The sequence below is a fragment of the Lampetra fluviatilis genome, chromosome 11 (genome assembly GCF_964198595.1).
Source record: "Lampetra fluviatilis chromosome 11, kcLamFluv1.1, whole genome shotgun sequence".
NCBI classification, from domain to species: domain Eukaryota; kingdom Metazoa; phylum Chordata; class Hyperoartia; order Petromyzontiformes; family Petromyzontidae; genus Lampetra; species Lampetra fluviatilis.
In genome coordinates, this window is record NC_136285.1 from 15,066,319 (window position 1) to 15,093,582 (window position 27,264).

At 50.2% G+C, this 27,264-nt stretch overlaps 1 protein-coding gene across 2 annotated transcripts in view; it reads right to left on the bottom strand.

The window, feature by feature from the left end:
- The window catches only part of EXOC4 (exocyst complex component 4), a 121,805-nt gene that overhangs the window by 58,554 nt on the left and 35,987 nt on the right, over positions 1-27,264 (bottom strand). For both annotated transcript variants that reach the window (XM_078861135.1, XM_078861134.1), the window contains exons 10-11: positions 21,529-21,625; positions 1,081-1,300 (exon numbers count right to left, since the gene is read on the bottom strand). In XM_078861135.1, the coding sequence (XP_078717261.1) occupies positions 1,081-1,300; positions 21,529-21,625 (317 nt within the window). The remainder of the gene's footprint in view (positions 1-1,080; positions 1,301-21,528; positions 21,626-27,264) is intronic.

A 27,264-nucleotide genomic window follows, 5' to 3' on the forward strand; every position in this document is an offset into this window, starting at 1 on the left:
CTGTCCACATTCCCACTTTAGGCTTCTCCGAAAGCCCCAACTCATCTCGTTGACCACACAATGACCTCATGACGTCGCCCAGTGCGAGAACGTTTCAGCAGAGCCCCACGCACGGCAAGCCGGGCTGAGACTCGGTCTACAGGCAGCGGTGGCGTCTCTGACGAGAAAACTGCTCCTTCCTGCTGATGAGACCCACTCTGCCTGGCACTAATGGAATGAGCGAGGGGAATAGTTATCTCTTTTCCACCCTCAGTCGATCTCCAACCTCCTCCTCCACCACCACCACCACCACATCTACCCCCCTTGGCGAGTCCCATGCTAGAAGCCAGCCCAGTTTCCCCACCACCGCCTCTCTCCCCAGGCACCCCCCCCGTCCCACTCTACCCCCCGCCCCACTCTCCCAACACCCACCCCCACCCCCCATCGCACTCCTCCACATCGCGCCGCTGGCAGTCACACGTGGAACCATTTACCCAGTTAATTTTATGGGTGTCGTATATTTAAATGCTAAGAGTATGCCGTTATGAATGTCTTTGGCAAATGTGGGTTTTGTTAAAAGGAACATTTATATATTATATATTACATATAGCGTAAAAAGACATTTCGATGTGTGCGTGTCTGTTGATACAATGTTATGAAAACATTAAGCGAATATGCCTTGGGAAGAGTGGTTATTTGTTACTCTTTGGCAAATGTCTTGAACTCCTAAACAACCCTCAAGGTTAAACGTACACGCACGCACGTACAGACACGTGCACAGACGCACACAATCGTGCGCTTACAAATGTAACACACGTACAGGGTGAGTAAATTACACGAGAAGATAACCTACCTGAATGCAGCGTGGTGTGAAGAGATAAGGACAAATTCAGGCACAATGCAGGAACGAATTAAACAATATATATACACACACATGCTATTACGGAGACAAATTTAATTAAAAATGAAATAAACATAAACCCCATTGCAAGCACATGGGCAGACGTTTAAAGTGCGAGTTGATGTTGTTGGACCAGCTGAGAACTCAAGGGCCCAAGGCAGGAGTCGCCCCCGCCCGAGTGAGCGGGGGGCGCGACCCACCTGCAGCAGAGGCCTCTGCACGGCGAGGGCCTTCATGGTGTCGGCGTTGGCCAGCGTCTTGAGGGGATCGGCCACCTTGGTGACGGCCTCGATCTCCTTGTTGATCTCCAGGTGCACCTGGTTGAGGAAGATGTTCTTGACGTACTGCGTGAGGAACTCGCGCAGGGTGCACTGCTTGCCAGGCCCGTAGCCCATCGCCTGCTCCGTCTCCTTGATGAACCTTCGCGCGAGAGGAGACACGCGCGGGAGGGTCGCGGGAGGGAGGTGGACTCGGCGGTTGACGCGGCGACGCGGGTGGGCGTCACAGACGGACGGGACGAGAGTCAACCGTCATTAAAACCCTTGAACTCCCCCCCCCCCCCACCACCACCACGAGATCAGAGAAAGGCGCCACTAAAAAGATCCGTCCCAATAGATGTTGGAGCGAACGTGGACTGAATCACCCTCACAGACATTCGATCAGCTGTCCTGATTCCGTCACGATTCTATCCAATACATTTACTTTTGTTTACATTGCGGTGAATTGGAGCGTCTCTAGTGCCTGCAGGGGATCGCGTGAAGCCATTGCACACCAGTGAGGCAAATACAAACATAACTGATTCTCACACGCATGCTGCCATGCATCTAAAGAATCATTCAAACTCGAGGTCGCTATGTGAGGTCAGAGGTCAGAGCGGTGAACCGGCACCGCTGAGAGCCTGGATTTCAATCCAGGTACCGACCGGCCTGGGATTAAAACGGGTTCCCAGGTATAGCCAGTCGATAGTCCCAGCCCGGTCACGAATGACGGCACAAAAACATCCCATCACATTCAATCTGGTTGTGCACTTAATTTCGCTCGTTGCCAACACTGTAAACTATCCATTTTTCATCTAGATTTGAAGCTTTCGTGACTGCAGGAATCCGTACTCTTTGCTTCTTTCGGTAAAGTCACGTAGGTATAAAATAAAATAAATCATGACGTTTCGATTGCAACACAAGCAATCATCATCAGGTGGGAAAACCACAGCAAGATTTTTTTTTTTGCTGAAGTGGGAGAGAGATGCCGTGGTAAGAGGTTATATAGGTAAGAAAGGGGGGAGAGAGAGGGGGGGTGTGGGGTAGGGGAGCGCTGCGTGGACGCTAGGAGAGGGACGTGAAGCTGGACGGGGGTAAATTGGGCAGGGCTGGAAGTGGGAGACCGAGAGAGCTGGAGATGTTTTCCGAGACCAAGGTGCTCTGCAAACCTTCGGGCTACTATCAAAGGTTTGTTCATGAAACCATCCAGATATATAAACATAGACATAACTTCAACCGAGAAGATGGATACAAATTGAGCAATCATTGGAAGGATGTTATTAACCAGGTAAACCCCTAACTGCTTTATGGTTGTTGTCTATCATACCTGCCGGGTCTATTTTTACGAGTTAAGGAGACGCGAGGAGCCGGGCAGCGCCGCGTGGCTGAGGGTCATCGCAAACACAGAACGCGAAGCTCTCCGCTGTGTAACAAGTTCCCAGAAAAAGCCTGCTTGATTTGTTTTAGCTTGGGCCTTTCACCCCAGCTGCACACAGACAGCGAGGTATTTGATGTTGGCTGGAAGAGGCTGATGAGCTGCGAGACTCCGGTTTCAGAGGTGTCCAGCCCCCCCCCACCCCCGCAAGATGGGGTCGCCAATGACGGAAGATTACGGAGGAAGTTACACGGTGAGATGAATTGAACAATCGTACGCAAACTCAAACAAAACAACAGAATGATAGAGAGGAAAAATAACAGAAATTGTTAAACCATTATACGAAGACGGGAAAAATAACACTCGCAAATTCAGAGTTGCAAGTCACAGTTGCAAGTGTGGCATCAAGAGTGAGTTTAAGAGCATCCCTTGATGGGTATGGTCACCAAAATTCAGTTTCAGTTTGATTGATTTGGAATAACCCTGTGAGCCATTCGGCTCTTGATTTGGGTGCAACCGCAACAAACAATCAAATAACAAGACACATTTTTAATGTACTGTACGCAAATTGAAACATCCCCTACAAAACAATAAAATCTTCCAGAAAAAGCACCATTTGTTTATGCTGCGTACTAAACTGTGCAAAAAAAATCCCATTTTGATGTTAGATCACAATAACAATCATAATACAATTAGAATAAAAAATGTAAGTCTAACTCTACACTACATCAAAAAATCGGGCTAAACTAAACCTTTCTAGAAATTACTAAAATAATGCTATAAAAACAATGTAACAGTGATCATAAGAAATGTGATTGAAAGTTAACAATAGCGACATACATAACATATATTACTAAACCTAGCATCCTTCGCTAGCGGAATGAGTCAATCCATAATAGCAGGAGTAATAATAGTAGTAGCAGCACACTATAATCAAAATACATGATAATTTCTCGCATTGGTCATCTATAGCTATAGATTTGATTTCAGGCCACTGGATAGCAGTGGCAGCTAGGGTTGTACGACTCCTCTAGAGCAGTTTTGAGTGATGGTCTTGTAGGTAGTGACAGCGGATATACCACCATCCACTGGCTATATATTTATATGCATAGCGGACTGAGCAGAATGGTGTGGAGACACACTTCCAAGCGCACAGCTGACAAAGAGATCAACCGTGGCTCATATTGTTTTCTAGATCCTAACTAGGGACCTCGATCATTACGCATGTCAATGCAAGTCATCTGGACAGTGTGTGCCCTGTTTCAGTTGTTCATGTTGCTGTTCAAAATAGAAAAAAAAAAAAATTTGCTAAAATTAAGAAAATAAATCAAAGTAAATGTTGGAGGCTTTTGCCCAGCAGTGGGAAGATACAGGTCGACAACAACAACAGACAGTAAAAGACCCAGACTCACATAGAGACCCATAGACTCACACAGAGAGCCATAGGTTCACAAAGAGACCCATAGACTCACAGAGACCTGTAGACTCAAATATAGACCCAAATATACAAACTGAGACCCAAAAATGTACCAATAAACCCATAGACTGACACGGAGACCTACAGACTCACTCAGAAAACCATAGATTCAGAGACCCACAGATTCACAGCAGTGGGAAATTATGCAAAAAGAACAATAACAACGTTGCGAGACTGTTTTGGCAGTGTTGCACCGGCAAATATAAAATACGCTCATCCTGTGGCTTACATACATAAATAGTACTCACAAAAACAGCGAGTGCCTGAAACACTGAGCTTGTTATGTATTCTCCTGTTCCATGGAAGTGTTAGCAGAAGAGAATGTGTTGAGCTCCAAAAGCAATCGGTTGTACTGTAATTTGTTTTCATTAATACAACCAGCAAAAGATAGCTAACAACAGAGGGAGTTTGAATTGAGATTAATGTGTGAGAAAGGCAAGAGCGTGACTCGGCGCTTTGGAGGCAAGGGCTGGAGGCTTACGTATAGATTTGTGAAACTCCAACACCTGCTAGGCGAGCAGATGACCAAGAGATGACAGTACAGTTTATTCTGCTTGCTTACCCAGGAAAGTCTCAATAAGTCTCAATACTCTTTTTTAGGAGGGTCCTGCTAAGTTTTCGTAGCAGGTGATGCTGCTGCTGCTGTGTGATCCCAATTGAGTAATTCGCACAATATGTACCGCTGCTCCCGAAAGCGAGTTTCAAGTCAGACTGAGCGAACTCAAACGAGACATGGGGAGCTGGAGATGGGGGGAGGCCAGGAGGCGGGAAAGGGGGGGGGGCAATGGGCAGCCACAGGAAGGCAGAGGGAGAGAGAGAAAGCAGAGCCAAAGAGTGGCGGGAGAGGAGATGGAACAGCAAAAAGAGGAGAGCACAGGGCGATTGGAAGGGAATTAAGGAAGTAAATGTGCAGCCTGCCGCAGTGTCTGGAACGATCACATCTCCCTGCTTTCAGAACATCCCCGACGGCATCTCGCGGCGGTGTGAATTAAAGCGGGCAGACAGTCTGACGGACGGACAGATAACGGATTTAGCAATTTTCAGAGCACTCGCCAAACAGCCTTTCAGCCCCACATTGTCTTGCTTTCTCAATTTCGGCTTTAATCAGAAATCCCAATGCAGGAACGAGATAACTTACTGCTCGCTGCCCGAGGGAGAGATACCCGCACCCCAGATCGCTCCCACCGCACGTCCGAGTCTAAACAATCTGAAAACCTTTGTACAATGAGGCTTCTTTATGTTCTTTTTTTTTAATTCTCCCATATGGAGGCAGCAATTTCAAAACGAGGTTTCTTATGAAAAGCCAAACCCAGGCGGCGCTTCACAAATGTGCATATTTACCCGGCTGTGTTGTCGCGAGTTTGTGATTGCCGGATTAAAGCGGCAGCAGCAGCAGCAGCAATTGTCCTGGAGGGGTGTCCTCGCCCCCCGCCCCCCCAAATTGAGAAGATCACAAAAAAACGATCGAACTCGCAAAGTCAATTCACACCCCCGCCCAATTTCCAGGCATTGAATGCCGTGAAACTGTTTCATCCGCAGACAGTAAGAAAATAACTCACCGCGGGGAAGAAAAACTGGTCACAGATTCGTTACTTATCAACTCGATTTTACTTTATTTGCGCATCCGCCAGCTGGGCGCCGTGGTCACAAGTGCGCGGATTGCTGTCGCACGTCTGAGATTTCAGGTGACCCTCGGGGGTGAACTCAGCCATTCAGCCCTCTAGGGGCAGATATAACAAGTTGTCCTTTGTGGATGGTCATCAATGGCTGCCTGTATGGATTTAAATGCCTCCAACACAGCAATGTGGAATTTCCAGCACTCGTTCATAAAAGGTGTTTCAATCAGTGAATGTTACCTGCTAGTGCAAGTTAATTTTGTTTCACCAGGGGAAAACTCGAGAGACCAGGATTATCAGGGTCTCACTTCGATTTCTAACCATATCTTTAATTTTGTAGCCTCTTCATCACTGCAGCTCAGCTGTGGTAGAGCCTCATCACAAGCACTCATCAGCTCCGTGTCATTATCTCAACGTTCTTTCTGATTGCCCTTTCTACGGCTGCTCAAAGATTTTTCGCTGGGGGACGGCGGCGGAACCCGGCGAGAGTTCGCGGTCCGGGAGGCGGCTAGTGGGGCCAGCCCGCCGGCCCAGGCCCTAATTTACGACTCTCATAAGTAATGGGAGGCAAAAGACATTCAATTACAGGAGGGCTGATCTAAATGACATTTTAATTACGTGTAATAAGCAAGCGCTTGTTAACCGTTTCTCGCACGAGTACTGGATGGGGACCGGGTCGGGACGAATCCCTCGGAACGTCGCTCTCGCTCGCGCGCCACAGCGCCGATGGGAACGTGGCCCGCTCAGTAAAGCCAAGCCACCTTCCCAATAATTGGCAAACGTCGGGTCTCAGTTTACGCTCGCGGAGGGCGCCCGTGAGCATGGAATAGCAGAAGGCGCACGAGTCATCGGTACGTGTGTGTGCATTCAGGCTAAGGGTTATGACTGCGTGAGGGTCAGATGCAGCAGCGCAACTATTGAACGCACAGGCGTTACGACGGTACCATGGCACGCCGGCCAGTGGGCCGCCGAGGAGGCAGACAATGACAGCGAGGCGCTGAATCCAACTGTGAGCCATAATGGTGGAGATGCATCCACTCGTGCGGTGGGCTGATCATTCGGAACGCTGACCAACAGAGTGGAACAACGTGGAGGTGGTCCAGAATAAACACCTCCTTGTTCGAGACCCAAAGGTCCTCCTGGCTATGACATTCCTCCTCCGCCTCTAAGACACTGGTGGAACCATCAACCGTATCAGAAGATCAACAGGTCAATGATGTGCACATCTCCTTCACAGATGGAAATTAAATACGAGCCACAGCAGTGCGATTGTGGCCATGCAACCAAAACTATGGGACCATATAGTAAACCACTGTAAGTCTGCGCTCTTTCAATGGAGAAATAGCAATACTGGACAAAATCTCTTCTGCGGCCCTCTCATGACGAGCAGACGTCAACATCGGCATTTAGCTCCTGGATATATTGCCATACCCAGGAATAGAATTTAGTGCCCAAGTAAAATACAAACACTTACGGTTGACTGTCGTGGGTGTGAGACCAGTTTTCATCTCAACAGATATTAGGCCAAAGGGCAAGACCAAATATTTTACTTGCTGGTACAACTTATACCATGATATTTACATCACTCAATAAAAGTGAATTATGCAATGACCTTATTTAATGAGCAAGTTTATCAAGGGACCCACGTAAAAAAAAACTTCTGTCACCACAACATTGTCCACTCCTCGTGGAATTGAATTCAGCAGTGGTCCACAAACGGCGCTTGAAACCTGCAGCTTCTCCAGCGGAAGAGGAGGGGGGAAGACTTCACGGCGCGGCCATCACTGCGTCGCCAGCGTCTCTCGTGATGCTTGGGGTTCAAAGAAGATCAATTTGCTGTCACCGCTCCCCCTGGGGGTTTGATTTGCACGAGAGGTTTTGGAATAGCGGAGAGAGAGAGTGTGCCCTGAGGGACTCATTGACCCCGCCGCCGATCACTATTTTTTTTGTTCACGTCTGAGCTGGCAGGCGAAACGGACGGTAAAATGTGTCCTTTGACGGTCGGTGCAAACAATGCTACCTGAGCTGCTACCGCTATGACGGACGGCGGTGGGGAGCAGTGGTAACAGCTGCTCCTCGCAGCAACAAAGGGCAAGGGTTCGATTCCCGACTTGGCTCCCTTTCTGCGTGGAGTTTGTATGTCGTCCCCTGCTCTGCGTGGGGTTCCTCCGGGTTATCCCGTCTCCTCCCACAGCTAAACCTACAAAAACCTGCAAAAGTAACCGGTGCTGGCCAAACATTCCAATGCTGCAATTGCGCTCAATTTGGATTCCACGCGGCAACGTCAGCTCCGACTGTGAAGACGTGGCAGGAGACTCACTGTGAACAAGCGTACTAATCGCTGCGGTTCTACGGGGGTGAGCGGTGCGGTGGCCGAGGGCTCGTCACTCAATTACGAGGTCAAACACCAGCCGGGCTCAACTCGAGCCCATTATCAAAACGACTATCACGCTGCCGGAAGTCAAATGTAAGCATGCTCTGTATGTTGAACTTCTATGGCACCGTACGTAGCCAACCATGCTCATCGGAGGTGCCACAGCAATGTGGAATTACACCACTGGTCTAAGGCTGCCTATAGATCAAGGAACCACAGCACGTTAACTTGGGGGCTCCTTGACTCGACTAAAGATGACCACAACAGCACCTTTGTAATGGCTTGGCATGTTATGGCCCGAATGAAGTTTTAATTATAATGGTTATTAAGAATATACAATTTGGATTGATAAGGTATCAAATGTGAGAGGTGGTAACAGCTTGGGGAGGCTTTCATTCAGCAGTGGAAAGGTCACGGCTGATGATGGCGATGATCTGTCTGCACACTTGGCTGGTTTGAGCGACGTCACGGCAAGTAGCTGGGCCCTCAGGCTCCACCCTGGAAGCCCAGCGACCATTAAAGGCTCAGGTCAAGGGTTGAGATCGGGGGTCAACTCCCAAAACCCCATTATCAGTGGCCCGGGTAGGATGGGGGGGGGGCAGTGGCGGGGGGGGGGTACGGAGCGGTGTAGACATCGTCACGGAAGCAGACGGTGCCGTGCGTGCATCTTAACGGCTTGTCTCATGGCGAATTACAAGCTGTCCCACCGCTACGACTCATTTTATCGCAATGACAATACAGATCAGACTTGTGAGGCTTCTAATAGCAGGCCCCATTTCAAGACGCTGTACAAATGAGGTGCCGCGCGTTTGGAGATAAACTAAAGAGGGATTTTCATAGTGTTATTGTACGTTATCAACGGACACGGCGGAGTTAGCCTTAGACTGATAGAAGGTACAAAGGGAAACGAGGGAAACGAGAGGACCGCGCGGCAGGGGTGAGAATGGGGGCACTTTGTACGGAGCCACACAAACAGATGAGAAGCAGAGAGTCGGGAGCCTGCCGAGCCGACAATACTTTGTTCGATGCCACCTCATCCCACTGCTTCCCTGCATCTTCTACTCCGAGCCGACGCCCCCGCTAGTGCCCATTAGCCGCCGTTATCGATTTGAACCAACATTTAAAACGTGGCGGAACGGTGCGGTGGTGGCCACTCCTGGCGATTTCACTTTCCGAGCGAGTCGCTGGTGGGTGGAAGGCTGGCACCGTCTATACCCACAATGCAACTCGTTCAGTGTATCTAAGCCGGGGGGAGGGTAGTCCTCCCCGTGTGAAAGGGGGGGAGGGGGCAACCCCTGTGTAGAAGGGCCCCCCATCCCCCAGCTTTGGAGGGAATGTCGAAATTGTGGGTCGTTCATTTCGATCACACTGGGCGGGGGAGGTGTTATTTTATTTTTTTCTCTCTCTCCTTTGTGTGGTTTTTCTCAGTCGGCATGCTCCACTGGCTTGTGGCGTCAATAGTTTTTCAAGGACAGGGTCGTCTCTGTTGCCCTATAAACGCGCCCGGCACGTGATTGAAAGAGACAAAAAAATAAAATAAAAGCGCCGCTACGCCGGACGTTGTTCCAAGTTGATGGGCCGTGCACACCGCTGACCTTAACACGGCCGTCGTAATAAATTATGATGAGGCATCGTTCCACTTTCCACTTTGAGGTGAAAACGAAGATCTATAACTCTGGCAACGGCTGTTCCCCACCCCTCACACCCCCTTCACCCCGCGTAAGAAACTTTGATGACAAACTGTGGAGGTGAGGCCTCCCCATCCCCTCGCAACACACAGCCACCGCCTCTGAGGCATGCTGAGAGGCACGTGACCCAAGGTGTGAGTATTGTTACCAGCAGCAGCAGCAACCGCAAATGGCAAATCATGTTCCTTCCAGGACTCAAGTTTGTTTCACTATCCGGAATCGATAAATGCAATGCGCAGCCCTTTTGTCAATCCACTGCTGGATGAAGTCATCCCCACACCATGATGGTTATAGACCACACTTCACCACGTTGGTCAGAAGTGCAGTACAACAATGGCTTCAACGTCACTGCCCTCTGCTGCTCGCCTACGTGGCCAGGCAGCAGTCTATAGCACCCTTGTGTACGTGGCAGTCACTTATCCGAGCACTCTCCAGGCTCGAAGCTGCTTAGTTTCCAACATCTATCTGACAGGGCACATTCCGGTTTATTTGGTCACAGTTAACCATCAGATTTCGTACCTAGCACGGTTGGCTACGTACGGTGACAAAGAAGTTCAAGATACATAAATACATAGAGGGTGCCTTGTATGATTTTAAATCTATTACATTTTACTTTCCATAGGCATTGCTGGCAAACCAAAAACAGCGGCACATGTGGAACGGCTTCATCGCGAACACCAAAGTCCTCGTCTTTGTTTCTCAACGTCTTTACACGGGCGTCACGATACAAACAGGTGGTGGCCTCAGGGAGGAATTCAGTTGTGACCATGAAGAGGCAAGGTGAAACACAGAGCCCTCCTCTCTCCACTAACTTCGCTAATAAAGATCCGAGCCTGCCTCCTGCCCAAGCTCATCTCGTCCGCTGATCACTTAAAGCGCGCGTCCCACGCTCACAAACTCCCGGGGTGAAAGCAAAGGTGATGTTGAAGTGACTGCGACGCAGGAGTAGTTGGGCTAATTTGGAGCCCTTAATGAATTTCGTGGCTGTGGGAGGTGGGAGATGCAATCGCGGATTGGTTGGGTCAGATGCGTCTTCGTTAACGCCCGTTCGGGGAGATTTCAGGACCGCTAAGGCACGCCAATCGCCTATGTGCACTCGCATCTGTCAATTATACAACTGAGCCCCCGAAACCTCGTGAATTACACAATCAGCAGCGATTCATAACACGTACAGTACTAACTGGGTGAAGTAAAATGATTTGCTGTCTGTTGCCATAAGGGATTTTTATTTTTTAAACCAGACTAGGCAGCCAATCCGTCTTCAGTAACATCACCTTCAAAACTCAATCAATGACCTTCGTTTGGAGGCAGTTACAAGCTCTGCGCTAAATATAGACGTTACACGAAGCTCAAGGCAAGTGGACCCTGCTCATCTGCCTGCAAAGCGTTGCCCCCCCCGGCTTACTGAAATGTGCGAGTCTGGGTTCTAGCCATGTCAATCCACTGCTGGATGAATGCATTCCCTGGCTCGGAGATCTCACGTGGGGTAGCACCGTGGTCGCACCGTGCCAGTGCCGCAGAGACGTGGGTCCGAATCCTGCCACCCGACAAGTGACAGCGCGGGGGGGGGCGTGACTCAAATGCGAGTTGGCAGAGGTTGGCATCGCACCCTGCCCTCCGCTTACAATTCCAGCACTTGGTAGCAGCCCCATTTCCCCCGGCAGGCTCCACTTGAGACCCACGGGCGACGGAGCCGACAGGAAAAAGGCGGAACTTCGCCGAGTCGTGATAAAATGCGATGACGCAACACGAATAAAAAATAAAACAAGAAATCGTGCTAATGCATAAGTTCTCTAACACTTTTGGAAATGCGGTTTGATCAAGGATGTATTTAATTAGCGATAAAAATGGGAGTGCCTGCACTAGGCACGCAGGAAGGCAAGTGTCCAGAGGCCGTTTACGGTTGGTTACATTTTAAGCGTGAGACGTGCGACATCACGGGGTGACATCGTGCGGATATACGCCATCGTCCTGCCCACCATGCATAATCCTTAATTTCCAAGTCGGGCGATCCTGCAAACAAATGAACCAATATTTTCTCGGCGAAGTGCATAAAAGCTACACAAACCTATCCTACAATTTAGTTCGTACTAGTTTACCTTTACGCAAGTTACCGTGGCCTATTGTTACACAGACGGATAACATCCACAGACGGACGGATGGAACAAAATCCGTCGGCACGTTTAACCGTAGTTGAAAGCGGCGTTGTGTAAAACGCGTAAACGCACCGCTCGTTCGCTCTCTCGGGGTCGTTAATATTCGCGCGGCGAGCAGACACGAGCTCGTCGCGACGGTCGCTCATTAAAAATAACTAACACCAGCTCGCAACGAGACAGCATCAACAACAATAAGAGCAGCCATATTAATAACACTGTAAAAGCAGATTAAATTAACAATTACACAGTCATGGGCGCAGGGTGTTGATGGGAGCCACGCTAGTGGGCACAGAAGTGAGAATAATTCTGGCGTTGCGGAGGGGGGCGGGGGGCGGGGCAAACGGGGGGGGGGGGACGGTGGTGGGGGGGGGGTAGCAACTAGCGGAGGTGGTGCTTCATATGAAGCCTGTTAATATTAATGAGGGCACACAGAATGCAACGCTTTGGAGGCAAGGGTAAAACAAAAAAATCCTTTAACAATGTTGCTTAGCACAGGCCCAAAACGTAAAGCCGCCAGCAACAAACAGCACCATCAAAGTTGTAAAAAGTGAGAGTTAATACTTTTCTTGAATAAAAAAAAATGTTATTTTTGAAGAGCTTGGAAAAAGGGATGTTGGGAGGAAATTGTGTAGCAGTGCAATGCGAATGAAGAAGCAGAGAGAGAGAAGTGTTGTGACCTGCAGTGTGGTGAGTAGGTGGGTAAGTGGGTGGGTGAATGCGTGAGTGGGTAAGTGGGTGAGTGGTTGAGAATGTAAGCAGGTGAGTGGATGGTTGAGTGTGTTGCTGTGCCCTGCACTGTGGTGGATGAGTTCTCAAAATTGGAGCAAGAATCAACGAGTGAAGTTCACTGTAACAGTGACCATGGTAGTAGTCGTAGTGACAGAAGAGTGATAAGGAGGTGACTGACCGTCGGTGAGTGAGTGGAACGAATCAGTAACCGCTGGATCATAAATATGTAGACATTCGTTAAACTCCCAAACCCGCTGCGGATGTCTCACTGAAAAGATGGAAAATAGATGCCAATATAGAAAGTAGGTTCATGAACCCATTTTAGGTGACCTGATGAATCCCATGGTGTGTAGAAATTGTATTTTCTCCAGGCAAGTTTCTTAAATCCTGCCCAACGCCTCTGTCCACCCAGCAGTATAGTTGGCCGATCAGTAAGTCACGTGGGGTAAAGTGTGGGAACCGCCACCTCTTCAAGATGTCTGGGTCAGCGTAGAAGAGTAGGCCAAATATACCTCCAGATGGTCTCTCTCTCGAGCACCCTGCAGTCGAGGTCCCTTTCAACTGTAGATAGCATGCAAATCTATATTTATTGTTTGTGTTGACTTTTAATGTGATGGCGCTTTGAGTGGCAGATTTGTGCCATAAAGACGCCACGAATGTAAACAAAAGTAAAATTGGCTTGAGAGCCATTGCAGGGCTGAGCTTTTGCCCTCTCTAACACCCCCTACCTTGCCGTGCGGAAAAAGTGTTCCACTGGCTCCACTAATTAGGACACGGTGCGCGGGATTCTGCGAATTTAAAGTCTGTGCTGCTCCTGTGACCTCGTCTCTCGCACAAGTAGTTCCGTCTCTTTTTCTGTAGCAGCTGAGAATGGAAAAAATTAAATAAAAAGCTCACGGCCGCTTCTTTAGGAGTGAATACGGAGCTCAGTTTAATGAACCGATTTACAAAAGAATCCATTACAGCGCGCAAGTTATAAATGAGATGCGTTCCCATTTGTGAGCATTACGCCGCCCGCATATCGGGCATTTGTACCCTGCACATGAATATTAATTGATGTGATATTGTTACATTCTATAATATGTCAGGGCCGCCCGTCACTTTTTGTGTTCTTTTAGGTAACATTCCCAATGCATATGCATCTCCTGCTCATCACGGTTCAAAATTTAACCACCGTCAGACGCGACCGATCCAATGCTGTACTGCACTTGTGCGTGCCCACAACTATGTTTTCCGCCATTACCAGCCCGTGCTGACCAGCGTGGCTGCGGTATAGGATAAAATAACTCCGGCGACCCGCACGGCGTGGGGAGGCCCTCATGCAGCAGTGGATTGATAAAGAACTTCCTCGAGTCTCTTGGTCTCTGGCACAGGGAGAGCTGGGAGACTGTAGTCTTGTAAGGATGATCATTAACCGAACCCACGTTCACCGCGTCTCTCCCCCCCCCCCCCAAGCTTTTATAATAATCTTGCTCAAATCAAGAAACGTGTTGCGCTCTTTACAGCCCTTTGACGGCACAGCTTGCCGACGGCCACTTGGTGATTTGTGTAGAATGCTCAGCAACGGTGTAAATACAACAAATAAACAAATCGGGGACACCCACGCAGCTCACCCTTGCAAGAGAGGCACTGCTGTGTTGTGCGTGTGACTGGGTTTGTATCGTCTCCTGGTTAAAGTAAGGGTACAGATGACACGAGGTAGCCTCATCCTGTCGGAAGCCAAAGACAAGTTGGCAATGTTCAAGGCCCTCGATGTGCAGTGGATTGACCAAAGAAGCTCTACACAGGTACATAATATTATTTATGATTATTACATAACAAATGGATGGGGGTGGGTTTGGATCGGACGTCGTGCGGTTGTTATTAATGCGTATCGGCGCTGGCATCTGGTATGAATTTCTTGACAGCCTCGCAGGACGAGCGCTTCCATCTCGGCCCCTGGCTCCCGCTCCACGTTTACTCTGGCGCGGGAGAGGAACCACGTGATTCATCGTGCCGCCACCGCCGCTCCCCCGCGCCACCGCGGTGCCAGCGGAAGCGGCCGTCTAAGTCTTCCCGTAAAGCGGGGGGAGCTCTGCGCGCCGCAAGACGCGAGCGTGGACGTTCGGTCGGTTCGTTCGCCCGAGCGCTCGACGTGGGAGGCAGGAGGAACGAAAAAAAAATAATATCAACCACGGGTTGGTCCGTTCACAGGGCTCCCACCGAATGCTAATGATCCTCTCTGATTTTCATCTCAACAAGTCACTGATATCGTGAAAGTGATGGCTACGTATCCTGCAGAGGTGGCCGGGAAATTATTTAAAGAGCGGCAGGGTGGTGGCGCAGTGGCAACACTTGTGCCTCGTAGCAAAAATTCCTGGGTTAGATTCCCAACTCAGACACTTTTCTTCACAGGGTTTGTATATTTCTCCCCCCTGCATGGGTTTTCTCCAGGTTCTCCGGTTTGCTCGTCTAGCTCGTATACACACACAAAACATCCCAATGCATCCCAATTCTCAAAAATTCCCTGCAAATCACTGGCTTAGGAGTATACACAGCAACGTCACACTCGACTGCAAACACTGGGCAGGACCCTCCTGAAAAATGAGTCTTGAGACTCAGTGAGGCTTTCCTGGGTGAACAAGCGTATATATAATCAAGTAACACGTGTATTCATATCGGTGGGAGAAGTGTACAGGCTTTGAAATAAAAATGTTCATGTCTCTAGAATGTCTCCAGTATTATTTTAGCAGGGTATCTACAAATGGATTACCCTTTCTAACTAGAGTTGTCAATTTTCATTTTTCTGCACGACAGTTAATCGGATGTAAAGCAATTATAAAAAAAAAAGTCAATTATCGCTTTGCCTAAGATTTAGAAATCTCGAATAAAAGAAATAAGATAGTTCATCCCCGTGTGTGTGTGCGTCTTTGTGTCTATTTGAATGGACTACGCAATGACCACCGAGCCCTGCCGTTGGTGCCTGGCAACGGAAGCCACGTGACTGATCACCGCGGCATGAGCTCTGCGTGCACGTGCCTATCGGTTTGGCTCAATCGCCACTGAAACCGAACCGGATTCCATTCCAAGAGTCCTAATCTTCTGCGATCCTTCGATTACAAATGATCAAACAATCAATATAATCGATGACGACGTGCACGCGACTTCGCGACTGGGGGGAGAGAATCGACTGGCCGCTCCCCGAGAGAGCGGCTGAGATCACGGGTTTCTGATCGCGTTCAAACCCTCACCCCCTGACCCCTGGGGCCACCGCGCCACCTCAAGTGGCACATTTTTTATTAGCAGCCGCGAGTGAAGTCCGAGCCGACTGCGGGGAGACCGAACAAAGACTCGGAGAGCCGCGTATTCTCCGTGCCCAACACACGAATCCACATTGACACAAGCAGCTGTGGGCTCGCAGCAAGTGCTCAACGTACAGCCCTGGCCTACAAGTGCTACCGGATGCGTGCACAAAGGAAAAACAAAAGCGGCACCGGCGGGCACCAGGATTTGAGGATGCGGGAAGACTTTGCCTTTTAGTGGACATATGTCTCCCACTTTATACAAGCTGTTCCCTCTAATGTGCATCAAATAATTTTAGCAAAAAAAACCAGACAAAAATGGATACAAAAAACCCCGCAGACCGCTCTCTCTCCCTCCCGCGGCACAGACCCCTCAACCTCAGCGCAAAACAAGACCTAGATTTCACGGTAAATTGGCTGTTCCACGCGGCACGCATCCACACAGCCGCAGGCAGGAGGGGAAGTGCACGGAGGGCACGAGCAACAAAGTTACTGGGAGAGAAACCACGAGGCAGAGGGTGTGCGGGGGAAAGGGGGGGGTAGGAGGAAGCAGTGGAGGCGGAGGGAACGGAGAGGGGAGGGGAGAAAGTCGGCCATCGCAGAAATAAATAGAGTGTAGTGCGAACGCTGTCGAGCATACAGGCCCCGGGCGGAGATGAACGGATCGACTGGTTGAGTCTCGCACGGCGCGCCGCTCGCCCCGAGCGCCGGCACAACTCCCCCTCACCTGCGGCGGCGGGAGGCGCCGTTTGAAAGGGACGTGCCGCGGCTGACTAATGGACAGGGGTGCCAGGGCTTTTGAATAGCCGGCCCCCGGCAGGGATGATTGCCGCGTAATATTATTACAAACACCAATCTTGAAAGTACTGCAAGGGGAGGAAGCGTGTGCTTGCCGGCGATTGTCTGTTTAAACATGGATTTCTATCTCACATTTGAAATATCTTTGATTTGTTCTCACACATTTGTAAGCAGTTTATTTATAAATGTATATAATACAATTATTTCTTATTTTCTATTATTTCATTTTGTATGTTATTTATTCAACACATCTAACGTTTCCCAGTTCGCACTGCTCTTTTGATTAAATGTTATCAAGTCAGGTATGTAGTGTGGTAATGAGGCCCAATCTGTCCCCTTAATTCTTCGAGAAAATAAATAAACTGGAATAGGGAAGGGAACAGCTTTTCATCTTCACGTTTTTCGCATTCGTGGCGCCTTGGCTTGGGGCCTCGAAGAGTAAAGAGTTTCTCTTTTTCATCCTGCGCTCTCCGCCGGTGGGCGTTGGGGGGGATTACAGATACCACTGCTGCTCTGCGCCACCCAAGCAACGGGCCACGTCGCCCACGGAACGAGAGGATTGCTCGGGGCGAGACAGCAGAACAAAAACAACGCAAGCCGCGCACACCCGCGCATGCCCGCGGGATATCCAACGGGACCAACTCCGCTGCGCGAAAGCGTCGGCGTAATGAGCATCTGGTGGCATTTTCTCCTCGACAATGTGCTTGATTAAAGCCATTGTTTTTAATCTTCATCCAAAAGGGAGAGGGGATGGGGGGCTGTGGGGGAACTGGAAAAAAACTTTCACCTTACCTTCTTAATCTTCATTTATTCCTGGTTGGGTCTCACGCCTCTACCTTTCTCTGCTCATCAGCAAAACAATCACTCATTGATGAATGTCTTGGGTGAAAAAAAGCCATTTGCAATCTAAGTGAAAATTCTCATCCCAGGCCAAAGGCCGGCAGCTTTACTCATTAAGACTTTAACTCCTTCGTTCCCCGTGCTCCTCTCTCCGGGCACCATGCCATCACCATCATCGCCATCGTTGCCACGTGAACCACATCGCCCACCGTCGTCGTCGGTGCCCTGCGCTCCTCGCGACCTCTCCTCGAGGCAGTTGTACCACGGCCGCTGACGAACAAGACACGAGAAGGCGGAGAGACTCTCGGCCGAGTGGCCACCCACGCCGGGGCCAGGCCAGGGCACCCGGAGAGCAAGCGAGCAGCCGCCACTCAGGATCCAGCGACTCCCTTGGGCATAAAGATCCAACGCAAGAACCGCCCCTACTGCGCAGGCATTTGCGGTTGTGCTCTATGGCTCCCCGACATGTGTTGGGTTTGTAGCGCCACGTGCTGTTCGACACCACGGTGTCCGACGGTTCACCCTATGTACTAGTAGCTTTTTCAGAAACTTAATAGTGTTACCTGAATGCACGTCAGTGATAGAAATTCCCAGCTTCTCCTAGTCCCTAATTACCTGGACTCTGCAGTTAACCACCGTGTTAGAACGACACGTGGCAGGAGCGGTTACCTCCTCCTTAAGTGGGGCATATAGAGAGTCGCCTAACTGTGACTGCGGTGAAGTGCTATGCAGCACCACATTGTGCTGCATAGCATGGGTCTCTATGTCGAAATGCGTCTCTGGGTCTCTGTGAGTGCATGGGTCTCTATGGGAGTCTGTTGCTCTTTATGCGAGTCTTTGGGCCTCTATGCGAGTCTCCTTTTTAAGTGGTGCGATCCATCACTCACATCACCCGTCATTGCCCAATCCCGCACGCTTCTGCACCAGGCACAAATGGAATCTGTCTGGTGACCCCAGGTGCCATCGAATTGATTCTCTGAACTCAACACAGACGGCTACAAATGCACCCATTGTTTTTTTTTTAATGACAAACAAACGACTCTTGTGCCGATGATGCCGGGTGAGCAATATTTCCACGATTTATCATTGAAAACAGTTTAAACCCAAACAACCGAAAGCTATGACCTTGCAGAATATCCACCTAACAGGCTGCGTTAATGCAAAAAATAATTTGAAACCGCTGTCAGGAGGTCCATCAAAGCCATTGAGCGACATTGCTGCTGCAGTAACGAGTAATAAAGCTGTGGGGCAGTGACGTCAGAGTGACATCACTCGAGTGCCATAGCGTCGTGGCCGGCCCACCCACACCTCACCTTGACTCTTCTCACGAGTAACGCTTTGAACTGGTGTCACACAGATGTAACATACAGCCCAGGTATAAATATATATAGAGACAAATATACACATACATATATAGTAAATACTTATACTAAAATGAATACCATTATGAATAAGTGCGGCCCTTTCTACAGTCCGCTGCTGGATGAGGGGACGCCACCGAGCGACCGGCCGCCATGCAGCCCCTGCCAGGTTCCACCGCCGCCTTGGTTCCCAGCGGCTGCGGCGAGCGAGGGGTTAAACCTGTTGCACCGCAGTCTCGTCATCCCATGGTCACCCGCACGGAGAAGGGCTTTAATGAGGATGTAATGAAATCTTCCCCCAATCCTAAGCTCATTAAAACGCAAATTAATGTCGGCTCCATCACTCGGCAGGGGTGGGGGCCGTGGAACTGCGAGGGGGGGAGGGGGGCTCGGTGACGCGGCTAGAGATACGTACGAGCTGCGGCCTTGCATGAAACTCTACTTAAAAACACAAAGGTCTCTGATTTGTATTGATCACTGATGTGTACTAAAGATGCACACCCATGCTGGTAGATTTAACTACACACAAAAGCATGCAGCAATGTGTGTATAAAAGCTCTAGGCTTACCCAGACCACGAACTCAACTCAGCTGAATCAGTGGTATGCTGCGAGTGGTATGTTGCAGTGGTTCCCGGTGCGAACCCAGTGCCCGCCCTGGTTATTACTGCGGTGTAACTGCTGTGTGAATATGCGCTGTCTGCTTCACACAGCAGCAGGCCATTGTCTGTCGGTGTCAGGGTCCACATTTTTCCAATTTGAAAATTACCCACAAATTACTCGATTGGGATTAAATCAGACCCCTACTGGCAAACTAAATTCTCACCTAGGTAGACAAAACAAACGTTTAACTACAAGGTGAGAGAGGTAAGTTTTGTTGGTTATGTCTGGCTTTAATCCCAGCCTCAGAGATATGAACCTAGTCTGCCTGGAATCCCATGTGCTCTCATCACAAACACAGCTCAGTATAAGTATTCGTGATAATTAATGAAAATAATGAAAAAATATTATTCACATTCCTTTATCAAGCCACTCTTGGATAAAGGCCTCACCGACTGTTTTGGTGATGGGGCTTGTTTGACCATACTTCACCACGCTGGTCAGTGCGTGCTTATAATGGATTGGACCCCGAGACTGGTGCAGATAAAACAAGCCACTGATGTTGGCCTTGACAAGAAACTAAACCCAGCCAACCACTATGCCACCGCTCTACCCCACATTCAATTTCTTATTCTTAGGTTTTTCCGGTAAAGTCACGTAGGTAAAACATTAAAATTAATGAAAGTAAAATAAAATAAAAATCACGACGTTTCGGAGGCAACACAAGTCTCCGTCATCAGGTGGGACCGTCACAGCCAGATTTGCTGCAATTTTAATGTTTTACCTACGTGACTTTACCGGAAAAACCTAAGAATATGAATCCTTGCAGTCACGAAAGCTTCAAATCTAGAATTATTCAATTTCTTGTTTGTTTCACTTTTTTAAGCGAATTTCACCTTTTCTGCTTATCCTCTAACAATGTCACTTGAAATTGTTGAATATAGTCGAGATTTAGTAGGACTTAAAATTTTTAAAACTTTCTGTGACTTGACGTAACACAACGGGTCTGCATCCCATCTCCTAGTAGCTAAATAAAGGACGCTGCTACTACGACCACTACCGCTGTCACTATCAATACCGCCGGCGGTATTCAGAAGGGCCAGAGACGACATCACCCGGATTGGGGAAGAGTCGTCTTGGCGAGGTCTTTCCTCACCCACAATTGTTGAGGTATTCACAGACTGAATCCCCACCACCAAAATGAAAGATTTAGAGCATTGCTACCGTGGTATACTAGAAACGTTTACACGCGGGAGGAGACCAAGGCACTTTTAATAACATTCATGGGCTGCTCCGCACTCAGTGCCTCCGCGCACGTTGTGTGGATTTTCAAAACACGCGTGCAGGTGTAATTACGTGCTTTCGTCTGCTCGCATAATGCAGGATTAAGTGCGTCTGTGTGTGGGGGGGTGGTGGCACCCCGAGTTCGATCCTCGTCCACGGTTAACACCAGTGACAATTACCTGAACCGGTCCTGGGCCTCCCCTAGGTCGACTCAGCCTCAAATCAGTACTTTGTGCAATATGTAAACATCACTACTCAGAAGAAAAAGGTGGCTGGGCATGGTCCTGGCCACCTGCCCCATCGTGTGCCGTGCCAGTCTTCATAGGTGCCCACTAATAGCACTTGCTCCTACAGTTTGTTATGGTTATATGGGGGATCTTTGTCTTGTGTGTATGTGGGGAGCGATGGGGCAATCACTCGTGCACAGCACGATGAACGCAGTGACCTCATCATTCCAATTGCGGGCCAAGGATAACATCTGTGGCAAGCGGTACGTGAACCTCTCGTGGTACCTGATGTGCTGTGTCAACAAATGCCACCACTGGGGAGATGAATGCGGCCAAGCATGGCGTTGGTTCCAAAACCACCTTCACTCACTGAAACCACTTTGTCGCAACAGCCTGTGAAGAAGTACACAGGGGATCTTTGTCATGTGTGATGCTATGGCTATGGTGTGTGCACACGTGTGCACGTGTTTCCACATCCGTTTCACCATCTGCCTCCCCAGTGGCTACCATGCAGTCAGTGCGAGGTCTAAGTGCGCACGTCGGTATGTGTGCGCGCCAGTGAGGGAGGGAGGGATCCTATCTCTCACCTCATGAGGGGGTGGAAGATGACGGTGATGTTCCGTGCGCCTGGCTTGCACACAAACTGCACCCCTCCGCCTTCGATCAGGTTGTCATCCGCTCCACCTGAAGCGGGGAGGGCGTGTGGGAGGGAGCAGAGGAGGAGAGAAGAGGGTGATGTTTAGTGGAGGTGAGCACAGAGGCGGGCGGAGATGTGCGGGGGCAGCTCAGCACACTCTCCGCACCTTCACTCTGGGAATACAAGCTGTAATCTTTTGTTATCGGCTGCAGCAGTAGCTGTCTCTCACACGTCTCCAGTGGCTAAGAGGCCCTCACCATGGTGGTTGTTTAAGTGAGGGGGAAGGGGGGGGGGGAACGCGGGTCATGACGGGGGCCGAGCATCTCCCACCGGCGCTCGGCGCCGCGGAAACGATCGCAGCGCCGGCGTCTAGATGCCGAGGGTCCGGGCGCGAGCCGGTGCCAAACAAAACACACGGCCTCACCTATCGCACATGCCGGGGCCCCCCCTTTTGCTGCAAACCCGTGGAAATTGGATGTGTCAGAGGGGGCACACGTGGGGATGGGCGATAAGGCTCGACGCCCTGCCCCCGGTGCTCCGGCCGAGGACTCATCAGCGCTGATAATTACAGCGGCCCAAAAAAAAACTGTGCGCGGTGAAAAAAAATGGCAAAAAAAATCCAGAGGCAATATCTCGTGGTGTACGCGGGCGGGCGGGCGAGTGGCGGCGCGGCCTCGTGGCACGTGGCGGTAAAGCCCCCGTGGGTGGAGCTGGGGAAATGAAATGTGTAAATTCTGATTTAATAAGGCCGGGGTGGAACGGGCCCGTACGCGATTGCGCGACATGAAATGTGTTTATTACAATGGCAATAATTCGCTTTGTTGCCGGTTCCAGCGGGGACACGGGGAACGACGGAGATACACGGCGAGGTCATTTAGAATTTCCGTAGCCGATTGTTTCGTCCAGTCTTGTCGCGTTTGTTTATTATATATTCCCCCCCCCCATATCCCCCCCCTCCTCCACCGCGCAAGACAATAACCTTCAAACAAGGTGGATGAGTGGGAGGTAGGGGGGTGGAGGCGAAGGAGGTGGGGGGGAAGGGCTTCGAAGCTTGATAAAAAAAATCTTCCATGAATATTCACAACTTCACGCGCACTTACAAAACACGTGTCGCGACCCGACTGACAGGCAAACCCCTGGGAGTTGAGCTTCACTGGAATTTATTTCTTCTTTCAATTTTACGTAGAAAACATTAAAAAAAACACTCCTAAAAAAAAGGGTCTCGTGTATTCACCCTCCGCTTTTTCACCTTGAAATCGTCACACGCCCGCGGACGGCGGTGGCGCGAACGGGACCGCGACTCGACGGGGCGTTGGGCGCCAGCGAGGGGCAATTACCGAAACCCGATGGGCCTCGGCGAGCGCGCGATGCGCGCGACGCACGCGTCTCGGCCGCCCCCAACGGACGTCGCGCGAGCTCCGGCAGGGTCGACGGAGTCTCGCTCGCTCCGGCGCTAAAACCCGTTCCGCTAAATTTGTCCGACCTTGGTGCGACGCGCGCGGAGGTTCGGGGGACGAGCGGCCCGCTCTCTCCCACAGGATCGTAGGGGGACGCGGCAGCGCACGTCCCTGCGACACGCAAGGGGTTAACGCTATAACGCCGCGTTTTTTATTTTATTTCTTTCGCTCTCACGAGCCAAGGTTGTGGTCGCCCCGACTCGCGGGATGGAAAATCAGCCGTTCATTGTGCCGAACACGAACGACGAAAATAAACAAAAACAGGAATTAAGAATCGGAGTGACACTCTTAAATGACAGTCCCCGAGCGGCTTGGCACGAAGCGATACCGTCTCTGCGATGGCGAGGACAGACAGGGGCTAAACAAATGCTGGCGCCGAACACGGTTATAATGGAAAGTGAAGAAATGTTCTGCTGTCAAGATCGAAGCCGCAACGGTATAGCCGATGACAAAGGCGAGAGGCGGAGCGCGCTGCGAGCAGATAATTTTAATACGCCGTGATTTCCTGCAATGGGCGTTTTGCAGTCTCCTCTCCTTTCTTGCCGCGCCTCCACCGGCTTCCCTTGAAATATTACTAATATGCTTCAATATTTAACGCGAGGCCCACGCGTGTGAGGGCGAGCGAGCACACGCACCCCTCCCCCTCCCGCGTGTGCGTGCGTGCGCAAGTGAACGCATGCTACGCACGCGCACGAGTGCTGCCAACCCCTTTTGATGGTTTTGCTAATTTCTGAATCGCTTGATGAGCGCAAGCAGATATTATTTATAATCGCGTAAAAAAACTCTCCACCCGCCGCGCCACCCACCCACGGCACTTCGATGAATTGTCACGTTTAGATTCAAACGAAATAATCAGACATTTAAAGAAGCTGCCGTCACGCCAAAAACCATCTCTCGCGCACATCGCATCTGCGAGGTAAAAGGCGAGTGTTGAGGTCACGTTTGAATTTTGAGAGAGAAAGAAACGTCTTTGTCCTTCAGTAGCTTCGGAACCAGTGAGTTCCAAAGCGAGGGGTCCAGCGAGTGCAAAAGCTCATGGCCTTTATGCGGTGCTTGCCTTGGCTGGCACGACCAAGAGGTTAGAGTTCAATTCAAAGAGTAATCGATTACTTTTGAAATCTCTTCTTTTACCAGTTCTTGTTAGTCATAGCCCCCAACTCATTTGTACAATATCATTCCCCTTATCACCCTAATTGCATAAATAACAAATTATTAATGCTCACAGAAATATATCAGAGCATTATCTTGAGGAGAATACATTTTAATTGTCTATCTCGTCATCCTCATGATTGAGGATGAGCATGATGGATGCGTTACAACTTTCGCTATCTCTCAGCGTCTCCCACGGAGAGCCTCGTCCCACCGCATAACAGCATCCCACCAACAGCCTCACACTGTCCTACCGGCTTTCTCACAGTCCCAACTGTCTCACACTGTCCCAACTGTCTCACACTGTCCCAACTGTCCCAACTGTCTCACAATGTCCCACCAATCGATGCATTTCCTTCCTTGTCCGCCCTTCCCCTCCTTCCACTGTCCCTGGGGCTATCATCTTCATCCCTCTCAGGACGTGCCCCACATACGTCACCTTCCTTCTCATCACACTTCTTGGAAACTCTCGCTTGTAGGAGAAATTCTCTCTGAGCACATCTTCACTGCCGACTGTAATTGTCCCAGGGACAGACCGACCCCAGAGTTCGCTGTTCATCATCAGAGGCCGATTAATGCATGCCTGCAGCTGGCTGCAAGCCTGCGGATACCATTGTAGGAGAGCAGGAAGGTGGCAGCACACTTCATTTCTTGGGGCCGCAGGGCTGGCCCATAACACTATCCCTGTCTCAGAGCCACACGTGCCCTTAATCCAGACCTGACAGCGTGGATTTAAAGCAGGATGCCGAACATCTGATAAATCAAGCCGGCAAATCAAAAAGCAGAAACCTCCGGTAAGTGGGACATGCAGCCATAGTCTCCTTCCCGTTCCCCCGCTGCTGCCCCATCGCTCGCCGAGCTCATTGGCTCTTCCTTAATTTCCCTACTCCACGGCCGGGCGCTACAACGGATTGTGCCTCGCCCATGCGTTGACCCTTGCGTTGACCCTTGCGTTGACCCTTGCGTTGACCCTTGCGTTGCTGTACTTCGCCGGCACCGTTTACATTTGAGTCGCTGAAAAACCTAAATAAAAAATATTTCCCGTCAAGTTGGACACGGAGAAAAACCATGCATTGCGTTCAAAAGACACGCGCTTCAGTACCGCACAGGCGCATCAGCTACAATGCACCCCAACGTTTTGCAAACACGTAGCGGAAAATATCAAGTTTCTAACATTCCGCCGGTGCGTGCGCACGCGGCATCACGGGCATAAATCAACGTTAATTCACTCCCGCGCAGATGTGGCGCAGTCGCCCCAGCATTAGCCACGTGTCACGGTGACTTCGGCTCTGATAAAGGGATCGTTAAAATTAAATAAGTGTCGGCCGCGGCGGTGACGACAGATCAGCCTCTTTACAGACTTGTCACTCTCTCTCCGCCAGCCTCTGCCCCGTGGCACCAGAGCTGCACCGCCGGCCACCGTCGCCGCGATAAGCCCGGAGAAACCGAAAACCTCTCTTCGGCAGAATCGAGCCGGGTCTTCATTCTCCTGGGATGCGGCGGAGGAGCGACTGCCACGCTTACCACCCCCTGGCCCCCTCCCCCAATTCACACAGCACCACCCCCACCCCAACTCCCCACTAGAAAATCCTATTTATTACACAATTAGTTGTCATATCATGGGACAAAAAAGGATATTGCCATTTTAAACTGTCGCAGATGACAGTGCACCACCCTGTGTCAGAGAGTGGAAACTGGAAAACGATGTTCCGGGAATATATCTCAAGTCACTTAACCATGCCAGGGGCACATGTTTGATGCCATATGTCCTGCAAAGAAGGTTCACTACGTGCCAACTGAACTAATTAACGTAATGATCAAAGCCAGTATAAGCCAAAAAAAACATACGATGCGTTTGTTTGGTGTATGCAGTCAGATCCTGGCCTCAGACCACAAACTCATTACCCTGTGCATGGCTAAAAAACAATTGTGCACAGACCTCAAATCTGCCAAAGTACATGACAAACTAAACATATTGTTTTTTGCGCAATTATTGGTGACAGGGCAGAGACCATCAACTCGCGACACTTGAAAATGCGGTTTATTTACCAACGAAAAGTGAACGTGATTCACGGCTCAAATGAGCATTGAAGTGACGCTCGGTCTCCAGTTTACAGCCCAGAGCCGGTGGTGGAAATTCTACTATCATATGGTGGGGTCGAGTATTGTCAGAAGACAACCGCCCTTGACTTCCACGAAAATTGGGACTCGTGTTATCGATCCCAGAGAGGAGGGATGATGGGCTGAGAGTCAACCCCCCCCCACGCCAACCAGGTGTTGAACTCGCATCCTTCTGATGGTGAACCGCTCGGTCTACCGCTAAGCCGCCAGGCCGGGCGAAATGCGGATTTAAATCCAGGGTCTCATCACGTGCCGGCTCAGCGCCTCTGCACACAGCAACCGTCCCCCCCGGCCCCCGCGAGCCACTCGGCCACCTCCGCATGGGGGCTAATTTTAATTTGCGGAGAGAGTCGCAGATCGGTCCAGCGGAGAGAGGAGACACATTCAGAAGCCATCAGTCAGGTGCACACCGCAGCGCGGTGCTGCGTGCCAAGGTCAATACTAATGGCGGATCTGCCAGGAGCCAGGAGGAGGTGGAGGGGGTGGGGGGGGCGGCACTGATGGTTGAATGACACCGTAATGGAGGAAATCCATTCCGTAGCCGAGACGGGACGCGCGCTGGCAATTAAAAAAACACAAAGCTGCCGCGGAAAAGATGGACGCCGGCGCTTGTCTCACGCCGTCTTCAAGCGTGTGCGACTTCCGCTCAACGGGAAACCCTCCAAATCTCTGATAATAAAACGTAAAATTAGTCACAACCCTTTGGCTATCCGTTGCTGGACGAAGGCCACTCCTTGGCATGTCGGTGATGGGGTTTGTTTGTCCATAGCTTCACCATGGTGGTCAGCGTGGGTTTGTAGAGGTGGGAGTTCAGGATCAAGTTCAGATATCACCTGCCGCAGATGTTAGCCTTGGCCAGGAATCAAACTCAGGTTGCTAGTTGTAATGTGCAGTGTGCGCAAACCACTGGCACCACTCCACCCCACATAACATTCATTGAATATTTTAAATGTTTAAAA